Below are 24,913 nucleotides of genomic sequence, written 5' to 3'. Positions count from 1 at the left end.
ATAACTATTCATGCTAATCCAAAAGTAGAGAAATGACTGAATAGCACACAGTATGTCAAAGCAAATTCTAGGCAAGTCACATGAAAAGAACTTATGATTCTCAACATGGTCAGGCTCTAACTGCTATTTCCCACAATGCCACAGAACTGGTGGGGGGTGCTATGACAAGCAGGGCATTGCTGGTGGGTTGAGGATGGAGGATTTGTGACATTCTGAACAAGGATTTGATGAGAAAAGGGGAGAAAAGGATGGACTGGAAGAAGAGCTTACCAGTTATTAGTTGATTTCCTTTGAAGAACCCACCCTGGATAATGGAGGAAAAGTTTTAAGCTATAAGTCATCAGCCACCAGTACTAAGTGCTTCTTGGTGGTGGTGGAAAGAACCCAATCAGAGCAATGCTGAGCTGTCCAAGATACTCACGTTCATGATCTCCACCTGGAGGGCGATAGAAGGACAGGACCAGGGAGATGATGGCTGCAATCTCCAAAATGATGAGTGTGACATCTTGAAGAGCTTCCCATACTAATTCTAAGAAGGTCTTCGACCTTTTTGGGGGGATCACGTTCTGCCCAAACACTCGCCTGCGTTTCTCCAGATCTGCAGGGTTCCCAGACAGACCTGAAAAGACAATAAGAGTAAGATGAATGATTGAGAAAACAAGGGGAAGAGATGAATGATAAGTGAGGGCAATTAAAAGACCCTTAAAAAAAAGCTCTTGTGCAGGTTTCTCTCTCCTGATCTGCCCAAGTATGAGATGCAGTTATGGTGACCAACCAACCTAATTTGCCTGGCACTGAGGGAGTGCAGGACTTTGAGTGCTAAAATGGGCAAACTGGGATGAGTTAGTATTGGGGGCCATTCATTATTCTCAGTAACCAGGTAAACTAGCTCAGATCTAAAAATTTCATCTACTCTGTAATGGGTATGTTCAAGGCTCCAGCTCTAAAATACATATTAAAATGTGTTTTGGGGATGCACACAGAACTCCTCTCTCATGTTAATATATGAATGTTGGTGATGAGTTAAACATAGGGTTCACTACCATCCATCAGCTCACACACAAAGGCCAAAAGAATAAGTTACCTTTCCAAGGTCACGCTAGGCTAGTCAGAGCCCACCCAGGTGTCCTGATTCCAAGTTCCAGTAGCTCTAGGAGATCATCAGAGCAGAGGCTTTAAGATTATGACTTTTGGACATCCCCTTTAAGCACACATGACCCGACTTTTCTGTTACATACACACACATACACACACACACACACACACACAGATAAGCAAAACATTAGGAAAGTCAAGAAGTATGACTATTTAGGCTGAAAAAAAAGAGAACAAAGATGTTGAGGCCACAGAGTCTTCAGATAGTACACCATCCTTGATCCTCCCTGCTAACACACATGTATGCATGTACATTAGTGCGCGCGTACACACACACACACACACACACACACGCATGGAATGTTCCCAGTTCCAGAGGGAAGACAGGCAGAATGATTTCCAGTGGCTTCCTTACATTTAGGCCTCTCGGCTGGGCCCCACGGAAGTTTCACTTTAAGGGAAGGGGGAACATCCTAACATGGCAATTAATGCCAGTTGATATTCATCAAGTTGTTTACAAACTGCAGCAAATTAACCCCTATTTTGGCACTTGAAGCTCTTGGCTGCACTGTGTGACGGGTTCCCCACGGGCGGGTGGAGCCACTCCGTCCTTAAAAAAGGTCAGCAGCTGAGGAGGGTCAGGAACTAGGAAGGGGCCCTTCATGAGCTTCACACAGCAGTCAAGGAAAAGCAGATAACCGGAAGCTTCAGGAAAAGAGGGACTGATGCCAAAGGACTTCACACTTGTCAATCTGAAGGGCTATTCCACTGGGGAGAATGCGGGCATGGTGCGAGGGTAAACACTTGCTTTTCATCTCTACTGAATAAAATCTAAGAATTGTTATCCTAAATGGCAAGAGGAGAGATCTGGGTTATACCTGAAAGGGGCATTTTGGATAGAAAATGATTTTGAGAATGGGAAAAAAAGTGCCATGGGGAGTGTTGTTTGGAGTGGCTTAATCGATCTCTATTTCTCCACCCTAAAAATAAAAGCCATCAGGAGAGGTGCTGGAGTTACTAGTCTGGCTGGGAAGGTAGATGCAGGACCCTACCTAGAGCTAAAGGGAGTGGATGAACTGATGCATTTGTGAGGAATTGGGGATCGAGGGCCCTTATCTGTGGCCACTTTCACTTGCTAGGGCTTAGCAGAATGAAACAGCAAGCTGACTGGGAAAGTGGCGCTTGATACTCTTACCAGAGCCTCCTGCTTCCCAAGGCCCACCCTGGCCTCCCACCATGTGGCACAGCCAAGCTACAAAGGCAAGCAGGGTTTGGCCAAGGCACTAAAAGCAAGTTGGGTTGCTTCCCAGAGGCTATGAGAAGTCCCAGTAAGAAAGGAAAGCAGGGGCCTGGGAAAGGAGTGTTCCTGGGACAGGGCAGCTTGATCCCCAGGCAGGCAGAGGCAAACTTGCCAGGGAGCAGGGCCTTGCTGATTGTCTTTCCCCAGGGACCCATGATGGCAAGGCTGTGCCAACATGGGACTGCGGTGCTGGAGGAGAAAAGGAGATCTAATAATTTGCTGATCAAGCTGGGATGGTCCTCAGGGAAGCAGGATTCCAAAGGCAAAGGGAGGAGATGCCCCTCCCCCTTCACAAGGGTTGGTAGATGACAAACCAGGACATCAGACATTAAACACCATCATAAGGGATATCCCAATAGTCTAATGAAGGTATACGCATCCACCCCCCCAAAAATGAGTCTGGTTTTGCACCCCGCCTGAGGATGCAGGAAGTAGAGCCACCAGTCCTCTCTGCTCTTTGATTCGTCTCTTTCCCATTCCTTACATCCATTTAGTTAGGAAATCCTGTCAGCTCTACCTTCAAAATAGAATCCAGTTACTGCTCACTTTCCACTGCCCTCATCCTAGTTTAAGCCATCCTCACCACTCACCTGGATTATTGCAACAGTCTCATCCTCACCAGTCACCTGGATTATTGCAACAGTCTCCTAACTGGTCTCCCTGATTCTACCTTTGCTCTCCTAGAATCTGTGATCAACATAGCTGCCAGAATGATCTTTTTAAAACTTTGGGCAACACATATACCTCATCTGCTCAGAACTCTAGTGGCTTTTACTTGGAGCAGAATTGGACACCAAAGATTTTATGATGGCATAGGGACTTCTGTAGCAGCCCCTTTCCCTCCCCGTTGCATCCCAGAGAGGATGTGCATCCCTGACTTTCTCTCGTAGGATTTCTTCCCTTGTTCACTGAGACCCAGCAGTGCAGCTATAGGCTTTGAACGCATGTCTGCCTCAGGGCATCTGCACAGGTCGTGCCCTCTGCCCAGACTCCTCTTCACTAGAGAAGGTGCCTTCCCCCACCTTCTTCACTTGTTTCCTTCCATAGGTTTTCTCACCTATTATGCTTGTCTATCTCCTGCCACAAGGACAGGGATTTTGTTCTTCAGGCCTGTAATAGTGCCTGACACATAGCACACATACAAAGTTATTGAATGAATTGAACAAACAGATATGATTGCTAACAAAGTGACTGCTAGATGCCAGATGCTTCACTAGGCAAAACGAATTTTCAAAATCACAAAAACCTCCATGCGGTAGCCACTATTGTCCCCATTTTACCTGTAGGCAAACTGAGGCCTACAGAGGTTATTTAACTTATTCAAACTAGTGAGTGGCAGAGTCTGTATCACTTCTCTTGTTCACTGAGATCCAGCCATGCCAGCCTTCCTGGCTGGGATGTGGAGGCGGCTGTGCTCAGTGGAGACTTTATTCTAGGGTGACCGACTTGTCCTGGTTGGCCTGGGACTCCCCTGGCTTCACACTGAAATTTCCACCTCCCAGAAGTCCCCCAGTCCTGGCTTAACCGGGACGGTCCTCACCCTACTTAATTTGTCACAGCCCAGAACCCACACTGCCTTACTCTATACCTCTAAACAAATCAGCACCTTTCTTGCAGCTTACAATTAGGGTGACTTAGTCCTGTCTTTCCCTAGGTGGAAAGAGGTGGTGATATCAGGTGTGTCACAGTTCAACTCAATAAAATCTTTGTTATAGCCTTTTTCAGGCCCAAGCAAACAAAGCAAGACACACCGCGGAAAACAAAAAAGGTCAGGTCTTATTTTTGCCTAGATGCCCCCTAAGTCACATACCTGCTTCTTTTTTTGCCATTTTTCAACTCATCTATCTGCCCCACTTTAAGCTGCCCTAAGCTCAGACAATAGCTGCCTTATGAAGTCAAGTGGCCATCCCAGCTCCCAACATGCCCCGCAGCAGAGAGGGTGAGGTTGGGGCTGTTAGCTACAGTCATCTTGGGAATCCTTTCTCTGACACGTGGAGTGGCGGGGAAAGCCATGTGGGACTGGGAGCCCTGCCAATCCCCAATTTGGGGCTTTCCATTCCAATTTTTCCTGCCCCAGAGAGGCTGTCAGGCCCTGATCTCAGCAGCTGTAATTTCACACAAATACTTGTCCAGCCCAGGAAAAGACTTTAGTCCCTGATCTCTGCAGTTACAGCACAAATATACACAGCCTCCTGGAGGGGAGAAAAGAACTGGCAGGGAAGGAATACTGAAAAATACCAGAAATCAGTTTCCCTGGGAAGTTCAGGAGGAAAATGAGAGGAAACCTTGTCCCTAAGAACCTGGGAGAGAGAGCCCTATAGCTCTCACCAAAAACAAGAGTACTTCTGGTTCTGAGAAGTGGACTGAACACATGAGCTGGGAGAGACAAAAAGAATGTTAGGCTGTGAAGTCATCACCCCTACCCAATGGCGGGGAGGTGCAGGGCCCCTGCCCAGGTTGGGTGGAGTGAGCAGCAGTGGAAAATCTATGCCTGCTGTGAGGCGTACGTGCAGGACCTGGGGACTGGGAGAAGTAGGAGCTCAGGCCTCAGCAAGGAAGGCCAGCGCCAGCTTCCCTCAGAGGTTCAGGACAGTCAGCAGACTTATCAGAACCAGCTCAGCCCTAGAAAGGGTGGGGTGAGGTTAGACATTAGGAGGGACTTTCCAGCTGTCTGAGTTATGATACTTTGCCAAAGAAGGCAGCAGAATCGTTTCTCACAGAGACGGTACAAGGGAGAAATTCCCTTGGGTTGATTTGAAGGTAATCTTTCGGTACATGAGAAATATGGATATCAGACTAACTTTCAAGGCTACCTTAAAAAACCTGGATGATGGGGCTGAGGGAAAAGGAATTGCTTAAAATCAATCCCGGGACTGACAGGATTTAGCCAGCTCCTGCTGTCAACCAGCTGCTACTTCTCTAAGGAGCGTAAAGCAATTTCTCTACTTCAGCATCTCCAGTTGAGAACACCCACGGCTTGGAGATGTGCTAGACTTCCAGCCCCTGGAGATAAAGCAATCGACTCAAGGTCGCAGCCACAGAATGACGTACTTAAAGAAGAATGTCCTTTCCCCCAGCTCGGCACAAAAAGTCCCTGCCCAAGGTGGGCCGCTTCCAGAGGGCATATTTCCCTTTCTCTGGCCTGTTTGGAACGTTCCAGACTCCCAAACAGGGAAAAGTGAGCTCCCCAGAGCGCCTTCCTCAGCCCTCTGCTCAGCCACCTGCCTGAATACTGCCTGCATATTCTTTCTCCAGTGTCACATGCCCCAGCACTCACACCTCGGAGCTAAATAAAAAGAGTGAAAGCCCCATTTCCAAGGGGAGACGCAATACCTGCCTCAGCCAAGGAGGGAATGCCATCTTTCTTCCCACCCACCCCCAGCTGACGGTTAAATGCAAGGCAACAACAAGGTTAAAAAAGAAAAACATAAAAAAACTTGTAAGGGTGTCTGCTGAGCTGCCAAAGGAATGCAGCAAAAAGGGTTCCAGGCCTGGTGGAAGGGGAGACGGCAGGGAGGGTTCACAGGTTCAGGAAGACTTAATCACAGCTCTCCCATCAAGATCTCTCTGCCTGCCCCGGGCAGCATCTTGTCACAGACAGAGAGAAATTCGCAGTGAAGTTTGGCTGGGAAGAGAAGGCCTACAGCTGTCACGTGCTGCTGTCAGCCTAATTCAGCCCTAGGCACGTAATTCAACCAGACAGGGAACTCCCAGGATGCAATGTGGAATTCCCTCCAGAGGGAGGAGGGCCGGAGGGAGGCCACTTTCACTCATCCATCTTTCCCAATCATCTACCATCCAGCTGCTGATGCTGCTTCCCCCAAGTTTTATGAAAACCTTTCCCACCCCTCTATCAGGTACTAGCATTTCTCTAATGAAGCTGCAGGCCTACTGAACTTGAACACCCACCTATATCACAGTATAGCACCTTGCTAGCTCTCTTTGAGCTGGGCTGTCCATCTCCACCCCTCCCCTCCCTCCAAGATATTGAGTCTTCCTTCCATCAGTGCTAACACATCTAATCAAAGTAAAATGGACAGAGTTACCCACAATCTGCTAATTTCTGCAGCCATGCCAGCTCTATCCACTCCTCCTCTATTGTAGGCAATGGAGGACACAGGTGAGAGAAAAATTCTTCTAAGTAGTCTTAGGATCACTCATTAGTAATCCTTGGTGGAGTTGGGGCAAGAGATCAAGGCGATGGCTACAGGACAGAGGGCATGAGGACAGAGGGGTAGCTGGGCTATGCTTCTGTCCTTAAATTGATAAGCACTTAAAAACTAATATTCCTATTCATCAGAGTCCTATGACCTCTCTGCATTTCAAATGTAATCCATCGCAAACGTAACCTCCTTAATTCTGGTAGTGGTATTAGAACTCTTTTGAACATACACACTTAACCTATCTTTGATTTTCTTTTCAAATCTTCCTACTTCCTTCCCTCTTAATATTCTCTATTCCTCCCTCCAACCAAAGTTTAGTTCAATATACCAAGTTCTGTAGATAAAGTAGTTTTTAAAACTGGTTCATGTAACAGAAACTTAGAAAGCATACTCTCTGAGGAACACAGTAAAAGCTAAACTTAAAATCGCAATATAAGCAGCTTATATTCATAATTGCCAAAAATTGGAAGCAGTCAAGATACTCTTCAGTAAGTAAATAGATAAACTATGATAAATCCACTCAATGGAATATTATTCAGTGATTAGAAGAAATGAGCTATTAAGTGACCAAAAGACATGGGGGACCTTAACTGAAAAGGTTACATACTGTATGATTCCCATATGATGACATTCTGAAAAGACAAAGCTACAGAGACAATTACAAAAATCATCGTTGCCTAAAATTTGGATGAAGAGAAGGAAAGAAACATAAGTGGAGCACAGGGGATTTTTAGGGCAGTGAAACTATTCTGTCTGACACTGTAATGGCAAATATGTGACATATATTTGTCAAAACTCATATAAAAAAACAACAAAAACTGAACATTCGTGTCAACTATGGACTTTAGTCATCATGACGTACCAATAATAGTTAATCAATTGTAATGTAAAATGATGTAATGCAACTAATGTAAGATGTTAATAATTGGAAAAATGGGGTGGGGAGAAGAGCATATGTGAACTCTATATTTTCTGCTCAATTTTTCCTGTAACCTAAAACTGCTCTAAAAAGTAAGGTCTATTAAAAAAAAGACAAACAAACAAAAAACTAACATTCCTAAACAGGTATAAACTCTAAAGAAAGGGAGAAAAGTTCCCAGAAGTCAGTTACTCATCTTCTCCTCCGCCTATTCCATCCCGGGTTCGCTCACCTAGTCCTCTGCCCGTTCCCAACACTAACACTCTCTAGAGCAGGGGTCTCTGAGTGGGAGACAAGCATCATCTGTTGGAGTGTGGGGGAGAATATTACAGCCTTATATCATCTCAGCCATTTCTATGCCTGCATGTCTTCTTATGTAACTAATAGTAGTGTTAGAAGTATTAATAGCACAGTAGTGTTGTAGGTAAACATTTACTGGGGCTAGGCACTCATTTTTTTTTTCCAGGTAGACAACAGTAGACAGAAATTTCAATCTATCTATCACACTGAGGAAGAACATAATCCCAGGATTTCCCAACTTGGAGCAAAATGGAACGCAGCTAAACCTCATAGGCTTTAAGGTGACAGGAGATGCTAGCCTAAATCCTGAAGTTAATGAACCAAAATCATAAACCCCAGAGGTCTTAAGGTGACAGGAGATGCTACCCTAAATCCTGAAATTAATCAACCAAAATCATAATTTGGGTTATTGCCAGTCTTAAAACAGATTCTTTACCCTTCCACCACTTACTCCCCAAAGAATCCAAGCTCCCTAAACATCGTTACTCTGTAATTATGGAAGGCAAAGAAACTTGGCCTTATGCCAGGAACATTCAGTAAATGATAGCAATTACCACAGAGCACACCATGACAGGGCTTCCCTAGGTAATCAGATGATACAGGAGTCCTAGCTCCAATTTATAAGCTCTTCCCCTCCCCTGCAATCCCTTTAATTTAAGTCCCAGTTCTGTTATTCCATAATTCTCTGTTCTTCTCCATTATAGCTCTAAAGCAAAACTGTTGAAGTTGCCCTAATTTGCATGCATCCTGTTAGCCCGGAAACTCTGTGGAAGGCAGGTCTGTGCCGGTTGTCACACTGTGTCCCGAGCACCTTGTAGGCATTCATTATTGTTGAATATTGTTGAAGAAAAATTGGAGGCCATCTGTATCCCACTGTCACACCCTCAATTCTGCAGATGAGAAAATAAGTAGAAGTGTATAGAGAGAAGAGGAAATAAAAATCCCACCAATGTGCTTCCAGATCCAAATTCAATAGAAACAGTCTTCAGCCCTCTGAAGGAATCCCCACAGTTAGTGATTTACTATTTATTAAGGCTCCCCTTCTCTGCCCTTTCACACCTTTTCCTCAATCGCTGGCTTAACTACTCTTCAGAAGACACCCTCCTGAAAAAGGGAGTATGGAAATAGCCGAGAATCAAGGTGGAAAAGTTGGGTGGGGAAGAAAGGACAGACTAGCCTTTTCTCCAGACCAAAGAATCTCTGATCTAGGGTCATCCTTCTTCCCACGCACACCTGACACTAAGGAAAGTACCTCTCTCCCTTCTTCCTCTAAGCCACAGAAAATCCTTGTTCCACATTCCCCAGAGGTTCTTCCCTACTCACTGAGGCCACGTGATACAATGGAAAACCTCTCGGAAGACTCAGGCCCAGTCCTCTAGTCTGTGTCATCCAAACTGCTCTGCTTGTCGGGGATGGATAAATTGGTGAGGTTGGGGGTGGGACGGGGAAAGAGCGACTACAGGAGGGTGGTGAAGAACACGGAAGAGCGAGAGAGGCAAACAAACTAAATGGGTTCTGTGGGTTCAAAATGCTCAGATCTTCTGTACTTATAAATTCAAAGCAACACAGCTCACTCAGGAGCTAAATCCGTACCCCTGCTTTTTTGTTTTTGTTTACATGCAACCACAAGGGTTAAAATCTTTACTCACTTAGATTTAAGCATGTGTTCTCTTTCAAGTCCCCTGCCCTGCTTTCTTCTCACTTTCCTACATTTCCTTCTCACTTTTTTGCTTACACTGAGACTTGTTTCTGATAGATTATATTAAAATTAAGTCTTGCCTGCCTTTAGAATTGTGCAAATCGAGGATAATAAAACAATATTACTGCCATAAATGTTATAAGCCCCTAATTCCATAAGGCCCCTTAGGTAGCTATTATTCAAAAAAAAAAAAAAAAAAATTCTGTCGCTCTATATCAAAGAAATCCACAGAAAATAAAGGGGAGGGATTCTACTTTGGGGATTCAATCTGAAAGAGAAAAAAGTAGATATATATATACTCTAGGACCCAATCTCTCCAATGTTACTTCCAACCAGCAGAATTCAAGCACTGGGTAAATTCCTTTATTCTTTTTAGTAGTCTGCAAGGACCTACCCCAGCTGATAAACCCTTGCTGGCTGCCACGTATCTCAGTGTGGTCTTCTGTGAACAGATGGGCTTTTATAACATCAGCTCATCAGAGCACCTGGATATAGATGCTCTTTTCTCTGACTGTCAAACTAAACAGCTCAGCATCACCCTTGTCTGGATAGAGACTCCTGCATTAGCTGTTTTAAGTGTCCTTTTCCTATTCCTTTATTCCCCGCATACACAAAGAGGTTATTGTGGGCATCGGTGACTAAAAATTACTGATGCAAAAGTTGCTTTTTAACACCTAGCCTCCCCAGCTCCAGGACCCATCCTGTAGCCTTACCTTATAACAAACCGAGATATATATTTATGATCTAAGGAGGTAGGAGAATGACAGTAGACACTGTGTTGGTGGTACATAGAAATGGCTAAGGCCTGGAGCAATAGAGGCACCTGTCACTGGGAGGCGTGGATTTTAGGTGAAAGTCTGAAAACAGAACTGGGAAAGAATCTAAGTTTCTGAACATTTGCTATCTGATGTTGAGGGAAAAGTAGACTATACATTGACCTCTGCGGATGGAAGCTCTCTGGGAATCATAAAGCAAACAGTAGCAGTTATGGGAAAGGATGTAGAAAATTGGGGGAGGGGGGAATCTGGATCTCTATTAGGTGCTCTCAAGATTCCAGCTTATTTGGACTCCCAGGTTTTACTTTGTGAGATAAACAATTGACCAAAGAGATCAAGAATGGCATAGGAAGGGAAAAAAGAAAGATCCTGCTTAAATTCTGGTGGGTGTTTCTAAAGTACTGTATTATCTTACTGAAAACACAATAAAAATAATCTCTCTTTAAGGTCAATACTGCAATAAAACTGACAGAACACAGAAACCGAGCTGGTGCAAGGTAAACAGTGCCCAAAGAGCAGCCATTAGATCTGAGTCAGAAGGCAGAGACTGAGCCACCTGTAATATAAATGAAAGTAACTAAGCCTTATCTTAATTTTTTGAGTTCAAGAGATGAGTGGGGGAAATGGACAGTGGTTGCAGTTACATATACAGTAACCCTCCCGATATAATAATACATCATAGCCCATAGGCACTCATATTCTGGCAAACATCTTCAGACACATGGGTTCCGTTTTAATCAGACAAAACTTATTGAACACCTAGTATAAGTTTGGGCACTATACATATATTATTTAATCCTCATAACCCTGTGGACTAGGTATTATCAGGCCCACTTTCCAAGAAGAAACAGGCTCAGGGGGGTTGAGAAAACTGTTCAATGTTTTTCAGACAGTAAGTCATAGAGCCAGTATTTGAAATCAATACCTATGAGATAGGAAACTGGACTCTGGAAGTAAAAGAGAACATGTAGGACAGCTCCCTTAGGCTGCAGAGAAAACAAGATATGGACAGTATACAAATACCTATGTCAAAACCACTCTCTTTTATCCTGAGGAGTCTGGACTCCAATTTACTAATATCTGATAAAGGACAAGGGATCAACCTCTTCTTAGAATTGGCAAGAAATGTGATGTGATTTCTCTGATGACGATTCAGGAAAAGGACATCTCCAGAGGCTAAAGGCCTCTAAAGGATAGGATCTTTGCTACTCAGTCCTGGACTGCCTGATGTGTAGGGCCAAGTGAGAATCTGTAACAGAGATGCTGAAACCACATGGAGTGAGAAAGCAAGGTTTTTTCTGTCCTGTCCCCATTTTGGAAAGGCAAAATTTCATATTACCATGGCTCACTGGGCAACTGGGCTAAGCCAGGTAAGCATGAAGCTGGAATTTTCTTTCTCTTTTATGAACAGATTAAGAAGAACTATATTAAAACTACCCCAGGCAGGGGTAAAAGGTCATCAATAATTCTGTTACAGAACAGAATGAGTGATTCAAAGTTATGGTAGGTACAGTTATATACCATATGATTTACCATTCTATTTTTAATTGTATTCAGTAGTGGAGTGCTAAATTGGTTTGATAGACTTAGTCACAGTTTTTACGCCTCCTTTCCCCCCTCTCCCATTACAATGTAAGATTATTGCGGGGAAGAATTATATCATATTCTTTTATAATTAACGATACAGAATAAAGGACTTGATTGTTTAATATAAAAGCACCTCTACCATAAACATGTACAAAACAGAGATAAACATGCTCCTTTCTGTATATTGGTATGGAAAAAGGAGGCAACAATGATCTTCTCTGATCTTCAGAGAATACCAGAGTCCCTAAACATCATCTCTGGGAAAGAAATGGCTCTCGATGGCCTCACCTCCTATTAATGCTTCAGATGCCACATTTTTTTCACTAAACACAAATGTGCCAGGGGGGTGGTCTCCAGAAATAAGCCTCCTCTAGCAGCTGGGAAAACATTTTGAAGCACCAGTTACCTTCTTTCAACCCCCCACCCCTGATATGGCCTTTACCTTCCACAGGGGAGGTTTTCAGTCTACTGCAGAGATTCTGTACACCTCCATAGTGGTCATTGATCTGGTTTAATGCATCAGTAGAACGCAGTTCCATGAGCTTCCTTAGGTCCATTACTGTGCAGCCAAAGTCCACTTCACGGCTCTCAACCATTGAGTTGGCTGACGAAGCATGCTCTGCTGGGTTCGTCATTTTTTCCTGCTGTTACCAAGCCCTTCAACTAGAGAAGATCTGGAGTTTTCCCTCAACTGATCAAGGTCTCTTGCTTCTCTGTCCCCACTTTTTTCTACTTCTTGTTTCTCTGGGGGCCCAATAAGGAAACAAATCAACTATATCTTGTGTAATAACCTTCAGAGTAGCAGCCACAAGCTCAGCTCTTCTTGTGTATGGAGCCTGGCAATGGGAAGAGGAAGAGGATGGGGGAACAGAGTGGAAGCCGGACCACGTGTCACGATGATTGGTGTCCCCGGGTGGTGATGGAAGTAATTATCCAGGGTAAGTAGGTTCCTAGCTCAGACCAACTTGTGCAGATTGAAGTATAAACAGGATGTGCATGTTACCATGGAGGCAACCTTAGCAACAACCAGCAACGGTGGTGGGAGAGAGGCGGCAGGAGAGGAAGAAGAGGAAGGTTCCCTGGATACCGATGATGACTGGATCTCTGGCATAAGGATTAAAAGACAAAAAGAAATAATTAGAGTAGCCTTGGGAACCCAGCATCTGAAAGGGCAAAGGGCACCCATCCTGACACAGGGGTTTGGCTGACAGTTGCTGCCTAAGCGGAACTGGCAGCTTGGACAAGAGCTCAGTGAACAGACTCAGGAGAGGCCCTTTCCTCCCTCCGAGGCTCAGCAGCCTGTAAACTCCAGTGAAGAGATGTAATTTCAGAGACCTCAGTCTTCAGGTCTCACCACTCCCAGTGAGCAACGTAAATCCCACAACTTCAGAAATTCGGAATAAAAGGTTACAATGTCTAATGGCTCTAAAGCTCTCCCTATCTGCCTGTTTGAGGAAATGTTGCAAGTGACACCAGATCCTATAGTCTGACTTTACCTCGAAGAGGAGAGAGGCAGTCAGAAAAGGAGCCCTGACCCCAGCGATCTGGAGGCTGGACTGTGAGTCTGCCTCTGTGCCCCACCACAACCCGAACACCCTCCCCAACTCCTAACCCACAGAGCAAAGAAAGCAGCCCCGTAGAAGATGCTAAAATCTTCCAAAGTCCCAGAATACTCAGCCTTCAGCCACATGGTAATTCTGTGGCCCATTGCTGGTGTCAACAGGTCAGGCACTGTATTCAGGTCTTAGGGCAAAGCCCCACCTTCTCCAAAAGGCTTTTGTAGGGGAGAGGGAGGGTATAACATGCTCTGGCAGTTGGAGATACAGGGTGGAACCCTTTTTATGAAGGGGACTGAGGACCTCTGAGGAGGAAAGATATGAGCTTGAAGCCTATGAGTGTTAGTTTCTCTGGGGCGGGAGGGATAAGACGGCTATCAATTCAGATAGAGCAGCCGCCACGGAAAGCAGCAGGGGGCCAAGTGAGTAAGGGTGAGCGCCAGCGGGCTCTCCAATCTGCCCAATAAATGCATCCCAGAGGCAAACATTTCTCCCCTCGGAAAGGCAGGCGTTACTTCTCACAATATGCTGATGAAGGCGGGGGTGGCGGCGGTGCTGTGCGTAGGTGAAGATGTACAAGGCTGAAGGTGGGAAGAAGAATTTTCCTGAGCCCTGTTCTCAGTTTCAGGGCTGGGCTGTTGTATTTGGCACAGGAGCCACTGCGACCCATCAGCCATTCACCTGTGAAGGGGATCTCCCCAACACAGCGTCAGAACATGGGGAGCCCAGCCCTTGTTAAAGAGTCCCGCTGCCTTGAGCGCACACACCACAGGGTGGCAGGGAACCTTGGGCAGCCTCTCCTTAGTAAATAGATACATACTTGCTTCTAGAAGGAGAACAGTGAAGCAGGAGAACCATCAGATAAGGACTTAGACTCTTTTTATCAATTACTTTGTCAAAAATCACTTGTGACCAAAGTCCCTGCTGACTCCGACCAACCCTGTTCCCTGCACTGGAGTGGGGGTGACACCCTTTCCTCTTGCAAAGCACCCCAGGTCTCCTTCTTTTACCATAGATTTTTAGTGTGATTCTGATTTCCAGAGGATTAAGCGAACCGGCTTTGGTTTGCTGTTGCCGTTAACATTATACTTCCTTTGTTTTAACACTGAACCACCAGTGCATCCCCCCCCCCCTTTTTTTTTTTACTTCCTTTGTTATTAGATGTCATTAGGGAACCCTGGGGAACAGGGAGGACTAAAAAGAACTTAAGACCCTTATGCCAAACTTCCTTCCTTTAGATGGGCACGGGAATAGGCAGCACCACAGGATTCTCCATCCAGTTCAGTTTCTCCTCCCAGACTGGAAGGAATGGGAGGAGACTTACCAGCAGCAAGACCATGTTGATACTTAAGTAGAACTCCTTAACCTTTCAAGAGGACGTTAAGGAACAGTGCTGAGAGCGTGTTAAACTAGGAACCGGGAGAGTTTTACTTTTCCTGTCTTCACTCACTACAGTGTTCATTACATGAAGGCAGATTTTTTTGTGTTTTGTTTTGAAAATCTGTTCTGTTCGCTGCTTTATCCCACTGCATAAATGAGGACCTGCCCACAGGGGACATGCAGGTAATATTTTTTATTGAATAATCAGTGGCAGATTCAGAATGTGATTTGCGATTTTGGGGCAAGTCACTTAGACTTCTTAGGGCTCAGTTCCTCTCCTCTATTATTGGGAGAAGGCTCAGCCCTACCTTTGCATACCATCCTAAGAAAGTGGAAAAGGCATGGGATTACAGATGGAAGTAGTACTTGGAAATCTTAGAGGAAAGGTGCCCAGTGTCCAATATGGGAAACTCAAAGTGATGGGGAAAGCTTAACGTAATCTTAATGAACTTTTGTCATCTAGCCCTTTAAGAGAACCTCTAAGTGCCCCTCTAGTTTTCTCTGCTAGAGGAAACTCCTTCCCCAACCCCCACAAAAACAATGGAAAGTTCCAAGGCAGCCTCATTAGCAATAACTAGAGGAATGTATGTATAGTCGTGGGTCTCTATAGCTTCCCTAGGGAAAGGGGGTGGTATGAGTTGGATTTCCTTACTTTGAATCTCTCCTTGGGGTACCAAAGAGGAGAGCCTCTTCTACTCACATCAGCAACAGATAAGAAAAAGTCATGTAAGATTACTTGACTTACATGACTTAAAACATTATTCTAAGTGAAAAGAAGTTAGTCACAAAGGACCACATGTTATATGATTCCATGTTTATAAAACAACCAGAATGGGAGCAAGAAGGAAAGTAGATTAGTGGTTGCTTAGGGCTTGGGGTGGGAGGGTGGGGGTTAGGGGGGTTGTGTGTGTGTGTGTGTGTGTGTGTGTGTGTGTGTGTGAGCGTGTGTGTGCAGTGAGCTAAAGAGTATGAGGATCCTTTTTGAGGTGATGAAAATATTCTAGATGTGGCTGTGAATATACTAAAATCCATTGAATTGTACACTCCAAATGGGTGAATTGCATGATATGTGAATAATATCACAAGAAAGCTGTTAAAATACATTAGAATACCTGTGAAAGAGAATGAAAGGGTTTGTCTGCTTCAGGTTGACTGAGAGACAGGTCAAGCACTAAGCTGCTGGCACGAAGTCAAAGGGGCAGTGCTTTGGTGGAGCCCCCGGTCTAAGGTGGAATTTCTGTAAAAGTTCTTCTGTAATTACACAGCATATTAGGTTCTCATACTTGTCTCTTAGCTCTGAGCTCTCTGGAATGAGCTCTCTGCAACTGCTGAGCTTGCTTGGTCCCTAACCTTATTAGGCAACTGCCAAAGAATAATCCGTAAATGCTCACACCACCTCAGCCTCAGATGCAATGTGCTCAGATGCTGGGGAGGCACCACCTCTTGTTAGGTCACGATTAATCACTCTGCTTGGGGCATTCTGGGTAAGGGATCCTCTCCCTCCCCATTTCCCAGCATTTTGTGAGCCTATGGGATGATAGGATGGAAGGGCAAACTCTCTCATCCCTTCGTCCTGGGACAGGAAATGATATTATTTTACACGACCATTAAATAACTTTAATTTTACCCCTCAAGTCTTGTTACATCTGTTCTAGCATTTGTAGATGACATGTAAAAGCGTCTTCATATCAGTTCTGTATAAGACAGCTGTGGCCCTCACCTTACAGAGGAAGACACTGAGGCCCAAGGAGAGAAGTGATACAGTCGGTGGCAAGTCAGTGGCCCTGACTACCGGGTGTAGTTCTTCTGTTACACCTTATTCCTTTCTTCGAGTCTGGACCTCCTCATTCCCTGACAAACATCTAAGAGGTCCTTTAAAACATAGGTATCTCATAGCAGAGCAGCTCCCTCGCTGCGATCTATTGAAAGTCAGCCCTCAGTGTGAGAAATTTCAAAACAAAGAAACACAGAACAATGTAGGCATATGTAGGGTATAGAGAGTACCCATCTCCATCTAGAAGATATACTTAATCTTTCCCTTACCTTTTCTCTTTCAGAATTAACTCCATCCCAAGCAATGAGGATAAAACAGCCTCCCTGCCCCCACATACACTGTGGTCTCTCATACCTGAGAATCAAACCACCCCACACCCCCGATAAGTAAACTGTAGCTAGGCTCACTAGCAAGTTCCAGAAATGAAGAGCTGCCAGAGACAAGGACCTCATGCCTTAGGCCACCAAATCATAAGTGATAACCAGAAACTGTTTCCTCTATTTTTGTCCAAGGAATTCCTTACTCTTTGAAGCACTGCTTGAGGTACTAAAGAAAAGATGCATCTCCAAATGATAAGGAGAAGGGGTAATTCCCTCTGTAGGGTCTAGATCAGGACATCTTTGAGTATACAAAAGGGACTCACCCTTGAGTCTCTCCTGCCAAAAGGCTGCTTTTGTATCTGCTGCAATGTGTAGGAAATGAAGCCTGAGTGGAAATGGAAGACAGGAAACAGAAGAGGCCAGGGGGCTAGGGCTTCCGCCTGGTGCATTGCTGCAGAGAAACTCGCCTGGAATACTGAACAGTCGTATTCAACTCTAACCTCCCAGCTGTAGGTAGGGGCTGCTTAGTAGGGCAGACTCTAGTGCCCTACCCTGTCCTGTCCTCTAACTGGGCTGGGAGCTCTGCTCAGGAGCATGTTGGTGACTCTCAGAGACGCATCTAATTGGAGGGCCAGCATCACTGCCAGGCGGGAAGTGAGGGGATTAAGAAGGAAAGACCTCAGAGATGGGGAAGCAAGCCAGTCCCATCTTAGAATGCACCAAACTGAAACATGAAATCTGCTCCATGGCTTTTCACAAAATCTGTTCTCCTTTCTCGGACTTAGATGCTCCCTCATTCCAAGTGAGACTCTACTTTGCCCTATTTTCAGAAGCAGACAGAAGCAGAGGGAAGAAGGGAATCAGAATTTGTTGAGTAGCTACAATGTGCCAGGTACCATACTAGCCATTTTATGTAAGAATTGCACATGTGTACGCATGAATCCTCACCAACAACCCTGTAAGCAGGGCACCCCCATTTTAGAGCTAGGGAAACAGATTCAGAGAGCCAGGACTTATGGCCAAATCTGACTCCAAAGCTGCCCTCCCTCAAGTACCAGGACAATCCTGTAAGAAATGAGAAACAAAGTGAGGGATTTACTTCTTAAAGCTCAACGAGAAGGCTTATGCAAATCTGCCTGTCCTTTGCCCATAACCCCTAAAAGGTTCTGTAACAGGTCAGGGAAACACATCTCTATCTCTTTTGTACCTCTGGGGAAATGTAGGTGTAGACCTACAGTTTCTTAGGGAAGGCACCCCACCCTTCCAACCTCCTCACCACACACAGCACTCCTCTCCCTAACATACACACACACACACACACACACACACACACACACACACACACACTCTCGGCTCTAAACTGGCCTGATTCCAAGCACATCCATTTCTCACCTGGAGGTTCTAGGAGAGGGATAAGGGTTTCCTCTACTCTATCATCTCACACCAATGGCCTTGTACAATCCTTAGTGATTTGGGAGAGACATAGAGAGATTCTGATCTAGATTCTCTCTCTTCTTTTTCCAGCAGGGCTATTTCTAGTACTATCATCTAGAGTTTCTTAAGGGTTACTCCTCTCAGGCACCTCTGTGCTTCTAAAAGGGCTGTGCCCTGTGAAGAAAGCTAGCAAGAACCTGACATGGCAGGTTGCCTAGCCTGAAACAACTTGGCTGGTCCTTCTCTCTGAAGGTATGAACCCCACACAGAAGCTGTTCTGTTCCTGTCTTCATTACAGACCCTTAATTGCATGTCCAGGTTCTAGCTCACCCTCACCAGGTCCTGTCATGTCACTCTAGCAGCCAACCTTACTGTGGTCTCAGGTTCCAACCTCCCTTCTCATGCCTGACCTACTTGCTCCTCTAGTGCCTGCTGCTTTGCAGAAGCAGACTTGAGCACACACCCTCCTTCAATCTACTGAGGACCCTTGGAATCATACGGAAAGGGAGTCAAAGGCAGAGTGCATTGGCTAAAGTTCAGGTGGTAGGCAGCACTACCTGCCATCATGGGCTCACATTCGTGCCCAGGCCAGGAAGCCTAGTGAGGGCTGGAGCACCCAAACCAGACCCCTGCACTGACCACAGGATGGCAACCTGTAGCCTGTTGTCCTGGTCCTATAACCTGATGCTAATTCTCAGCCAGTCTTTAAACTTGGATTCTGGTGTGTACTCCATTCTCAAAGACAGAAAACCACTTCCTGGCTCAAACCCACATATACATGAAGCTCCCTTGCTTACCCTCCCCCTTCTCCAAATCTGTTACCCTGAGACATCTTCAATTCAATAGCAGAATTGAAGTACTACAATCAAAGCATCTATCTGGAGAAAATGTGATATCCTTAACCCTTGGGTCTCAAGGATCTGGAATTCATCCCCCTTCTTCAGAGTCATCTCTCCTCTGAAAAGCCCTCTGGTACTTCTTGGTCAAATTAAGTATATACATATCCTGTGACCCAGTCATCTACTCCTGGGTGCTTCTCCCAAAGAAATTCTCACACAGGTTCAGAGGGAGACATGTACAAGGATGTTCACTGGAGCATTACTGGGGGCTGGGACAGGGAGCTGGAGGCAACCTGGGATCCATTTTCCCAGTGACAGACAGGCAGAATATGCCAGCTAGATCCTTTATCTACCTTATGGACAGATGAATCAAACATATGGTTTAAAAATAAATAAATAATAGGGGAACAAATGTTAAAATAAATTTAGTAGATTGAAATGCTAGTGATCAATGAAAGAGAGGGGTAAGGGGTATGGTATGTATGAGTTTTTTTCTGTTTTCTGTTTATTTCTTTTTCTGAATTGATGCAAATGTTCTAAGAAATGATCATGATGATGAATATACAACTATGTGATGGAAAAAAAAGAATGTTCATATTGTATGTTGATTGGTTTTATTAATTAAAATTAAAAATATATATATGCCGGCTAGAATCCATGGAATATTATGCAGCAGTTAGAAACAGATTAGAGGTACACAAGATCATATTGGTGATCTTGAACTCACTGCCCTCCCCGCCTTTGTGGAACATGACTCCCAAGGGTGTAATTCTCCCTGGGAAGGTGGGACATGACTCTGGAGATGAGCCAGAACCTGGCATCATGGGAATGAGAAAGCCTTCTTGAACAAAGGGGGGGAAGAGAGAAATGAGACAAAATAAAATCTCAGTGGCCTAGAGACTTCAAACAGAGTCGAGAGGTGATCCTGGAGGTTATTCTTGTGCATTACATAGATTTCCCTTTTTAGGTTATGGTGTATTGGAGTGGCCAACCTGAAACTGTTGAACTGTATTCTAGTAGCCTTGATTCTTGAAGATGATTGTATAACTATATAGCTTTTACAATGTGACTGTGCGATTGTGAAAACCTTATGGCTGACACCGCCTTTATCCAGGCTATGGACAGATGAGTAAAAAAATAAGGGCAAAAATTAAATAAATAATGGGGGGGAGGGTAAAAAAAATTTTGGGTAGAGCACAGTACTAGTGGCCATGAGACAGAAGGCTAAGGGGTATGAGATGTATGGGGTTTTTCTTTTTTCTTTTTATTTTTTTTCTAGAGTGATGCAAATAGTCTAAAAACGATCATGATGATGAATACACAACTATGTGATGATACTGTGAGCCATTGATTGTACAGTGTGTGCCAGTTTGAAAAGATTGATGTCCCCTAGAAAAGTCATGTTTTAACCCTAATCAATTTTGTGAGAGCAATTGTTTCTTCTCATCCCTATTCAACACTATAGGTTAGAAGCTTAATTAAGTTATCTGCACGGAGACGTGATTGAATCAATTGTGGGTATTAAACACGATTAGATGGAGACGTGTCTCCACCCATTCTGCGTGGGTCTTGATTAATTTACTGGAATCCTATAAAAGAGGAGACAGCTGGAGAGAGTTCTTTTTGAGAGTGAGGAGAGAGCCACAGAACCACGACTGAAGGACGAGAGAACCACAGAGTCCACCAGCCGGCGACCCTTGGAGATGAAGAAGGAGACAGCTGCTGGGGAGCTTCACGAAGCAAGAGGCCTGGCGAGGAAGCTAGTAGACCTCGCTCTGCTCACCATGTGCCTTTCCAGTGGAGAGAAAACCCTGAGCTTCATCAGCCTTCTTGGACCAAAGTATCTTTCCCTGGATGCCTTAGATCAGACATTTCTATAGACTTGCTTTTGGACATTTCCATGACTGTAAACGAGCAACTTATTAAATTCCCCTTTTTTAAGCCATTCGAGTTCTGGTATATTGCATGATGGCAGCTAGCAAACTAGAACACCTTGTAAGGACTGTATGTGTTTGAAGATTTGTCAATAAAAATGTGTATATTTTAAATGTTGCTGATGGGCAATGAAGAGAATAGAAATGGGATATGGAGAAAGAGTGAGCAAAGGAGTGGCCTTGCATGGACCAATGAAAATAGTGAACCATAAAGCCACATTCTGATTGACTTAGCCCTCTGCACATGAGGTCAACAAAATAAACATAAAGCACAATATGATGCTAAAGCCTCTCAGTCCTGGAGTGCCTGTATTATACAGGACATGATACGACAATGTTGGCAAAACTTATCAGTTCTGGCCAGATGTCGTCAAGGGGCAGGGAGAAGGTAGGGTTCATAGATAGCACAAGTTTTCTCCAAAAAGTGATACCAAGAATTAACCCAAGGTTGATGGCCTGCTCCTGTTCACTTGACCTTTGTAATCCAGCCAATGTCAGAGACCCTAGGAAGCCCCAAGCTCCTTGGCATGGGTAGGGAAATCAAGCACATGGGAGGAAGCAGGAATGTGCCTGAGACGGGACCATGTCTCTCTCTCCCGGCTCCATTATAAAACAGCATCAACGTTATCAAAAAGTAAAAGGTCAGTCCCCCAGGTGCTGAGCCATGGAGAAGGTACCCTCTTCCAAATAATCTGAGTCATACTGGCTTGGATCACTCTGTGGCCTCCTGGAGTGCGAGGGTAGGTGAGGGGGGAAGGGGATCACAGCAAGCTAGAGCTCAAAAAATTGAGAAGATGAAACAAGATTGCTAATTCCTTCAGCTGATTAAGGAGGACAAGGGCCAATTTCAGGGAGTGGCAGTGCCATTTAATCCATTGTCCAATGAAAGGGGTGCTGGCAGCCTCCCTCAGTCCTTCTCCTCAATCGTGGGAAATACTCAGGATATGGGTTAGCAAGGGTAGCTGCTTCTCTAAGTAAGGCACAGCTCTCAGAACTGGGGCAGGAAGCTATGAAGTCAGCAGACAGGACAGAGTCCTTGGGCAGTGACATTCGATTATTCAGTGTGCACTCGCTTGGACAACATAGATTGTCTTTCTTGAAGCTGCTGTGATTTTCCCATGTTTTGGTTCCAAGGGAACAAAGGGGCTTTTTAGCAGTTGGATTGGATCCTGGCTTATTTTTAGACACAATTTTCAGCAGAATCATGCCATGCTGTGGAGAGGGAGAGGAGGGTCAGTCTCCCTCGGCTACTGAGTCAGGACATAGCTGCTTCCAGGTCTTGGGTTCCGGGGAGCCCTTTGGGCTGAGGGGAAAGCTGCCTGGCCTGCAGACTGAGGAGCCTGCATCTCAGTCACCAAAAGGGGATGGCGCAGGCAGCTGCTCAGTTCCTAGGGGCCCGGCTGGAAAGGAAGTGAAAGAACATTCCTGAGTGACCCAGACATTCCATCAGCACGTCACACAGTGGACAACACAACATCCCTATCCTTCTCGCCACTGCATGCGAAGCTTGTCCTCACAGAGCACAGACAGCAGCTCCCCACTATTGCAGTCCTTCTCTGAGTCGCAGCCAAGTGAGTGAGGGCTCCGTGCTGAGAAGACGGTATTCATTAGAACAAGAGCAGGCAGCACTCCCTAAGTACCTGCTGTCTCATTGTCTCATCGCACCCATTTCACTCTTCCTCCTTCACACACTGCTCAGCCCAGGGCCTGAGAAAGAGACGAGTCCTAGCCTCACGCACTGTGGAGTGCCTGAGAGCGGTGGTTCTCACCAGAATCCCTGGAGGCATTATTAGTTCTGGGTCCCTCTCCCGGAGATCTTGATTCCAGAAGTCCAAGGTGGGGCCTGAGAATCTGCATTTCTAACAGGATCCCTAACAAGACACTGCTGACACTGCCGATCTGGGACTGCACTTTGAGAACCATGGCAGAGGCTACGAAACATTTCTGTGAACAACCTCATCAGAATCTCCAACAGTGCCAGGTTAAAGCACTCTGGGAGCCTTAAACTGGGGCCCAGTCAGAACGTGGTCCTCAGATCCAGGTTGAAAAGGGAAGGCACAGTGGCGTCTCGTCCTATGACATCTCCCATTTTGTCCCTCCCCTTCTGGTAGTGTTTCCAGGATGCCAGTCACTGCTTCCATTCATCTCAGGGCAGCCCCCTTCCCCAGTGTCCCCAGGGAAAAGCCCGTCTCTTTGCAGTCTTTGGGAAAATAGACTTGAGAAGACATCCCACAAAAGGCTGCAACAGAAACCAAGATTTATGCAGAAAGTTCCATAAGCTACCTCGTGAGGTTCAGAGGAGCACCCAGACCCCTTTCAGCTTCAGGTGCAGCTAAGCACCACCCCCCAACCCAGTTTTTTACCTCCTCAGGAGAAGAGAAATAGATGCAGGTATTACACTCAACAAAAGACATCCATCATGCACATGGGGCTCCTAAGATTGTACTGCCCCTGTCACATCTGGAGCCTAGGCTGCCTTTCCCTGCAGGAGGGCCGGACCCACTGCCTCCGCACACCTCCTGGGGAGCGGCTGCCCTCTGCTCCCCGGGCCATGGCGGCCGGTACCAGCACGGCTGGTGGAGCAGCAGCAGCTGCTGTTTTCCAGGCCAGTTGACAGGCTATTATAAACACTTGTTTTAGGTTGCTATGGCAAAGTGAGTGTGCAGCCTGGTTACGGTGAAGCTATTTATGCGCCTGTAATGGCAGAGTGGTCTGTTTTTTATTATTTTACTTTTAAAGTTTTCCTTTCCCAACCCCCTAAAACAATTTTTTAAAAAAAAAAAAAAAAAAAAAAGCCACCGCAACTTTCTCAGGGACCAAGATAGCTAGAAAATCGAGCTTATGGCTTGAGTCAGGGAGGGGAAAATTGAAGTGAGGAATATGAGTAAGTTCCTTTAAAGAAGGGAATGTGCAGGGCATCCTGCCACACACATACCTGATCCCTTAGGAACGCAAGCCCTGCCTCAGCAACTCAAGAAGGAAAACCCAAACTCAGGGTCGGCTCATCTCTGCCCTACTTACATTATTGAAAGGAGACAAAGCCACTTTGTCTTCTTCCTTCCTGCCAAAGCCAGGCTTCAGCCAGCAGCATTCCTCACATCCCCTCCTCCCCACCCCATCAGCCCCCACGGTCCCCCAGGGGTTCTGGGAAGAGAGCCTCACGCACCACCCCCTGAGGTTGCAGTGCCATCCTGGCCTGGAGCCTGACCCTTCTCCTGGCTAAAGGTTTGCAGGGAACAGCCTCTTGAGGAGCCTATGAAGGAAACATTCTTCCTCCATTCTTATGGCAAGAACTTCCATCCAACTCTCACCACTCAAAGCTTTGGGATGAGGTGAAACTCTTGCCCAACAAGATTTAGAGAGGTTGATGAGGCCCACTCCTTGGCTCTAAGGAGGCAGCATTCAAGGTTCAGCTGCTGAAGGATGATCAAAAGTGAGGCTGAGTCCTCCTCAGACACATATGTCTCCAGGGCACTAGGGGTGTGGGAAAGGTTATTAGCAGGGGAGGTAGAGAGTGATCAGAGATCAGTCTCCAGCTCCTGGGTGGGATGGCCTGCTGCCTTCTCCACTCCCCCAACCAGAAATAAAGTAAAAATATGAAAAAGAAAGAAAGGAGCCATGGGTCATAGGCAGCTCAAGAGAGGCAACAGATAAAGATTGAGATGGTAAAAAAAAAAGAGAGAGGCAAGAGAGTGGAAGTAACTAGCCCATAGGGTAATCGTTAATGCATACACACACACACACACACACACACACACACACACACACAAGTAAGTTAAAAGAGTGCTCTGACTTTGATAAATACGTTATAGGTTGTCAGTAACCGAATAGCATCCA

The 24,913-nt window shown here is 45.5% G+C and overlaps 1 protein-coding gene across 9 annotated transcripts in view; it reads right to left on the bottom strand.

Moving 5' to 3' along the window:
* The window catches only part of ATP2B4 (ATPase plasma membrane Ca2+ transporting 4), a 115,694-nt gene that overhangs the window by 57,753 nt on the left and 33,028 nt on the right, over positions 1-24,913 (bottom strand). For 8 of the 9 annotated variants that reach the window (XM_077157465.1, XM_077157471.1, XM_077157463.1 and 5 more), the window contains 2 exons: positions 12,282-12,943; positions 422-619 (listed from right to left, as the gene is read on the bottom strand). In XM_077157465.1, coding sequence (XP_077013580.1) covers positions 422-619; positions 12,282-12,474 — 391 coding nt within the window. In that variant the 5' untranslated portion in view covers positions 12,475-12,943. Of the gene's footprint in view, positions 1-421; positions 620-12,281; positions 12,944-13,455; positions 13,675-24,913 lie in introns of those variants that run through there. The other variant, XM_077157467.1, reaches the window with a different exon arrangement.

The sequence above is a fragment of the Tamandua tetradactyla genome, chromosome 4 (genome assembly GCF_023851605.1).
Source record: "Tamandua tetradactyla isolate mTamTet1 chromosome 4, mTamTet1.pri, whole genome shotgun sequence".
In the NCBI taxonomy this organism is placed as follows: Eukaryota; Metazoa; Chordata; class Mammalia; order Pilosa; family Myrmecophagidae; genus Tamandua; species Tamandua tetradactyla.
The sequence above is the reverse complement of the archived record's forward strand: the minus strand, read 5'-3'. Positions and strand labels throughout refer to the sequence as shown.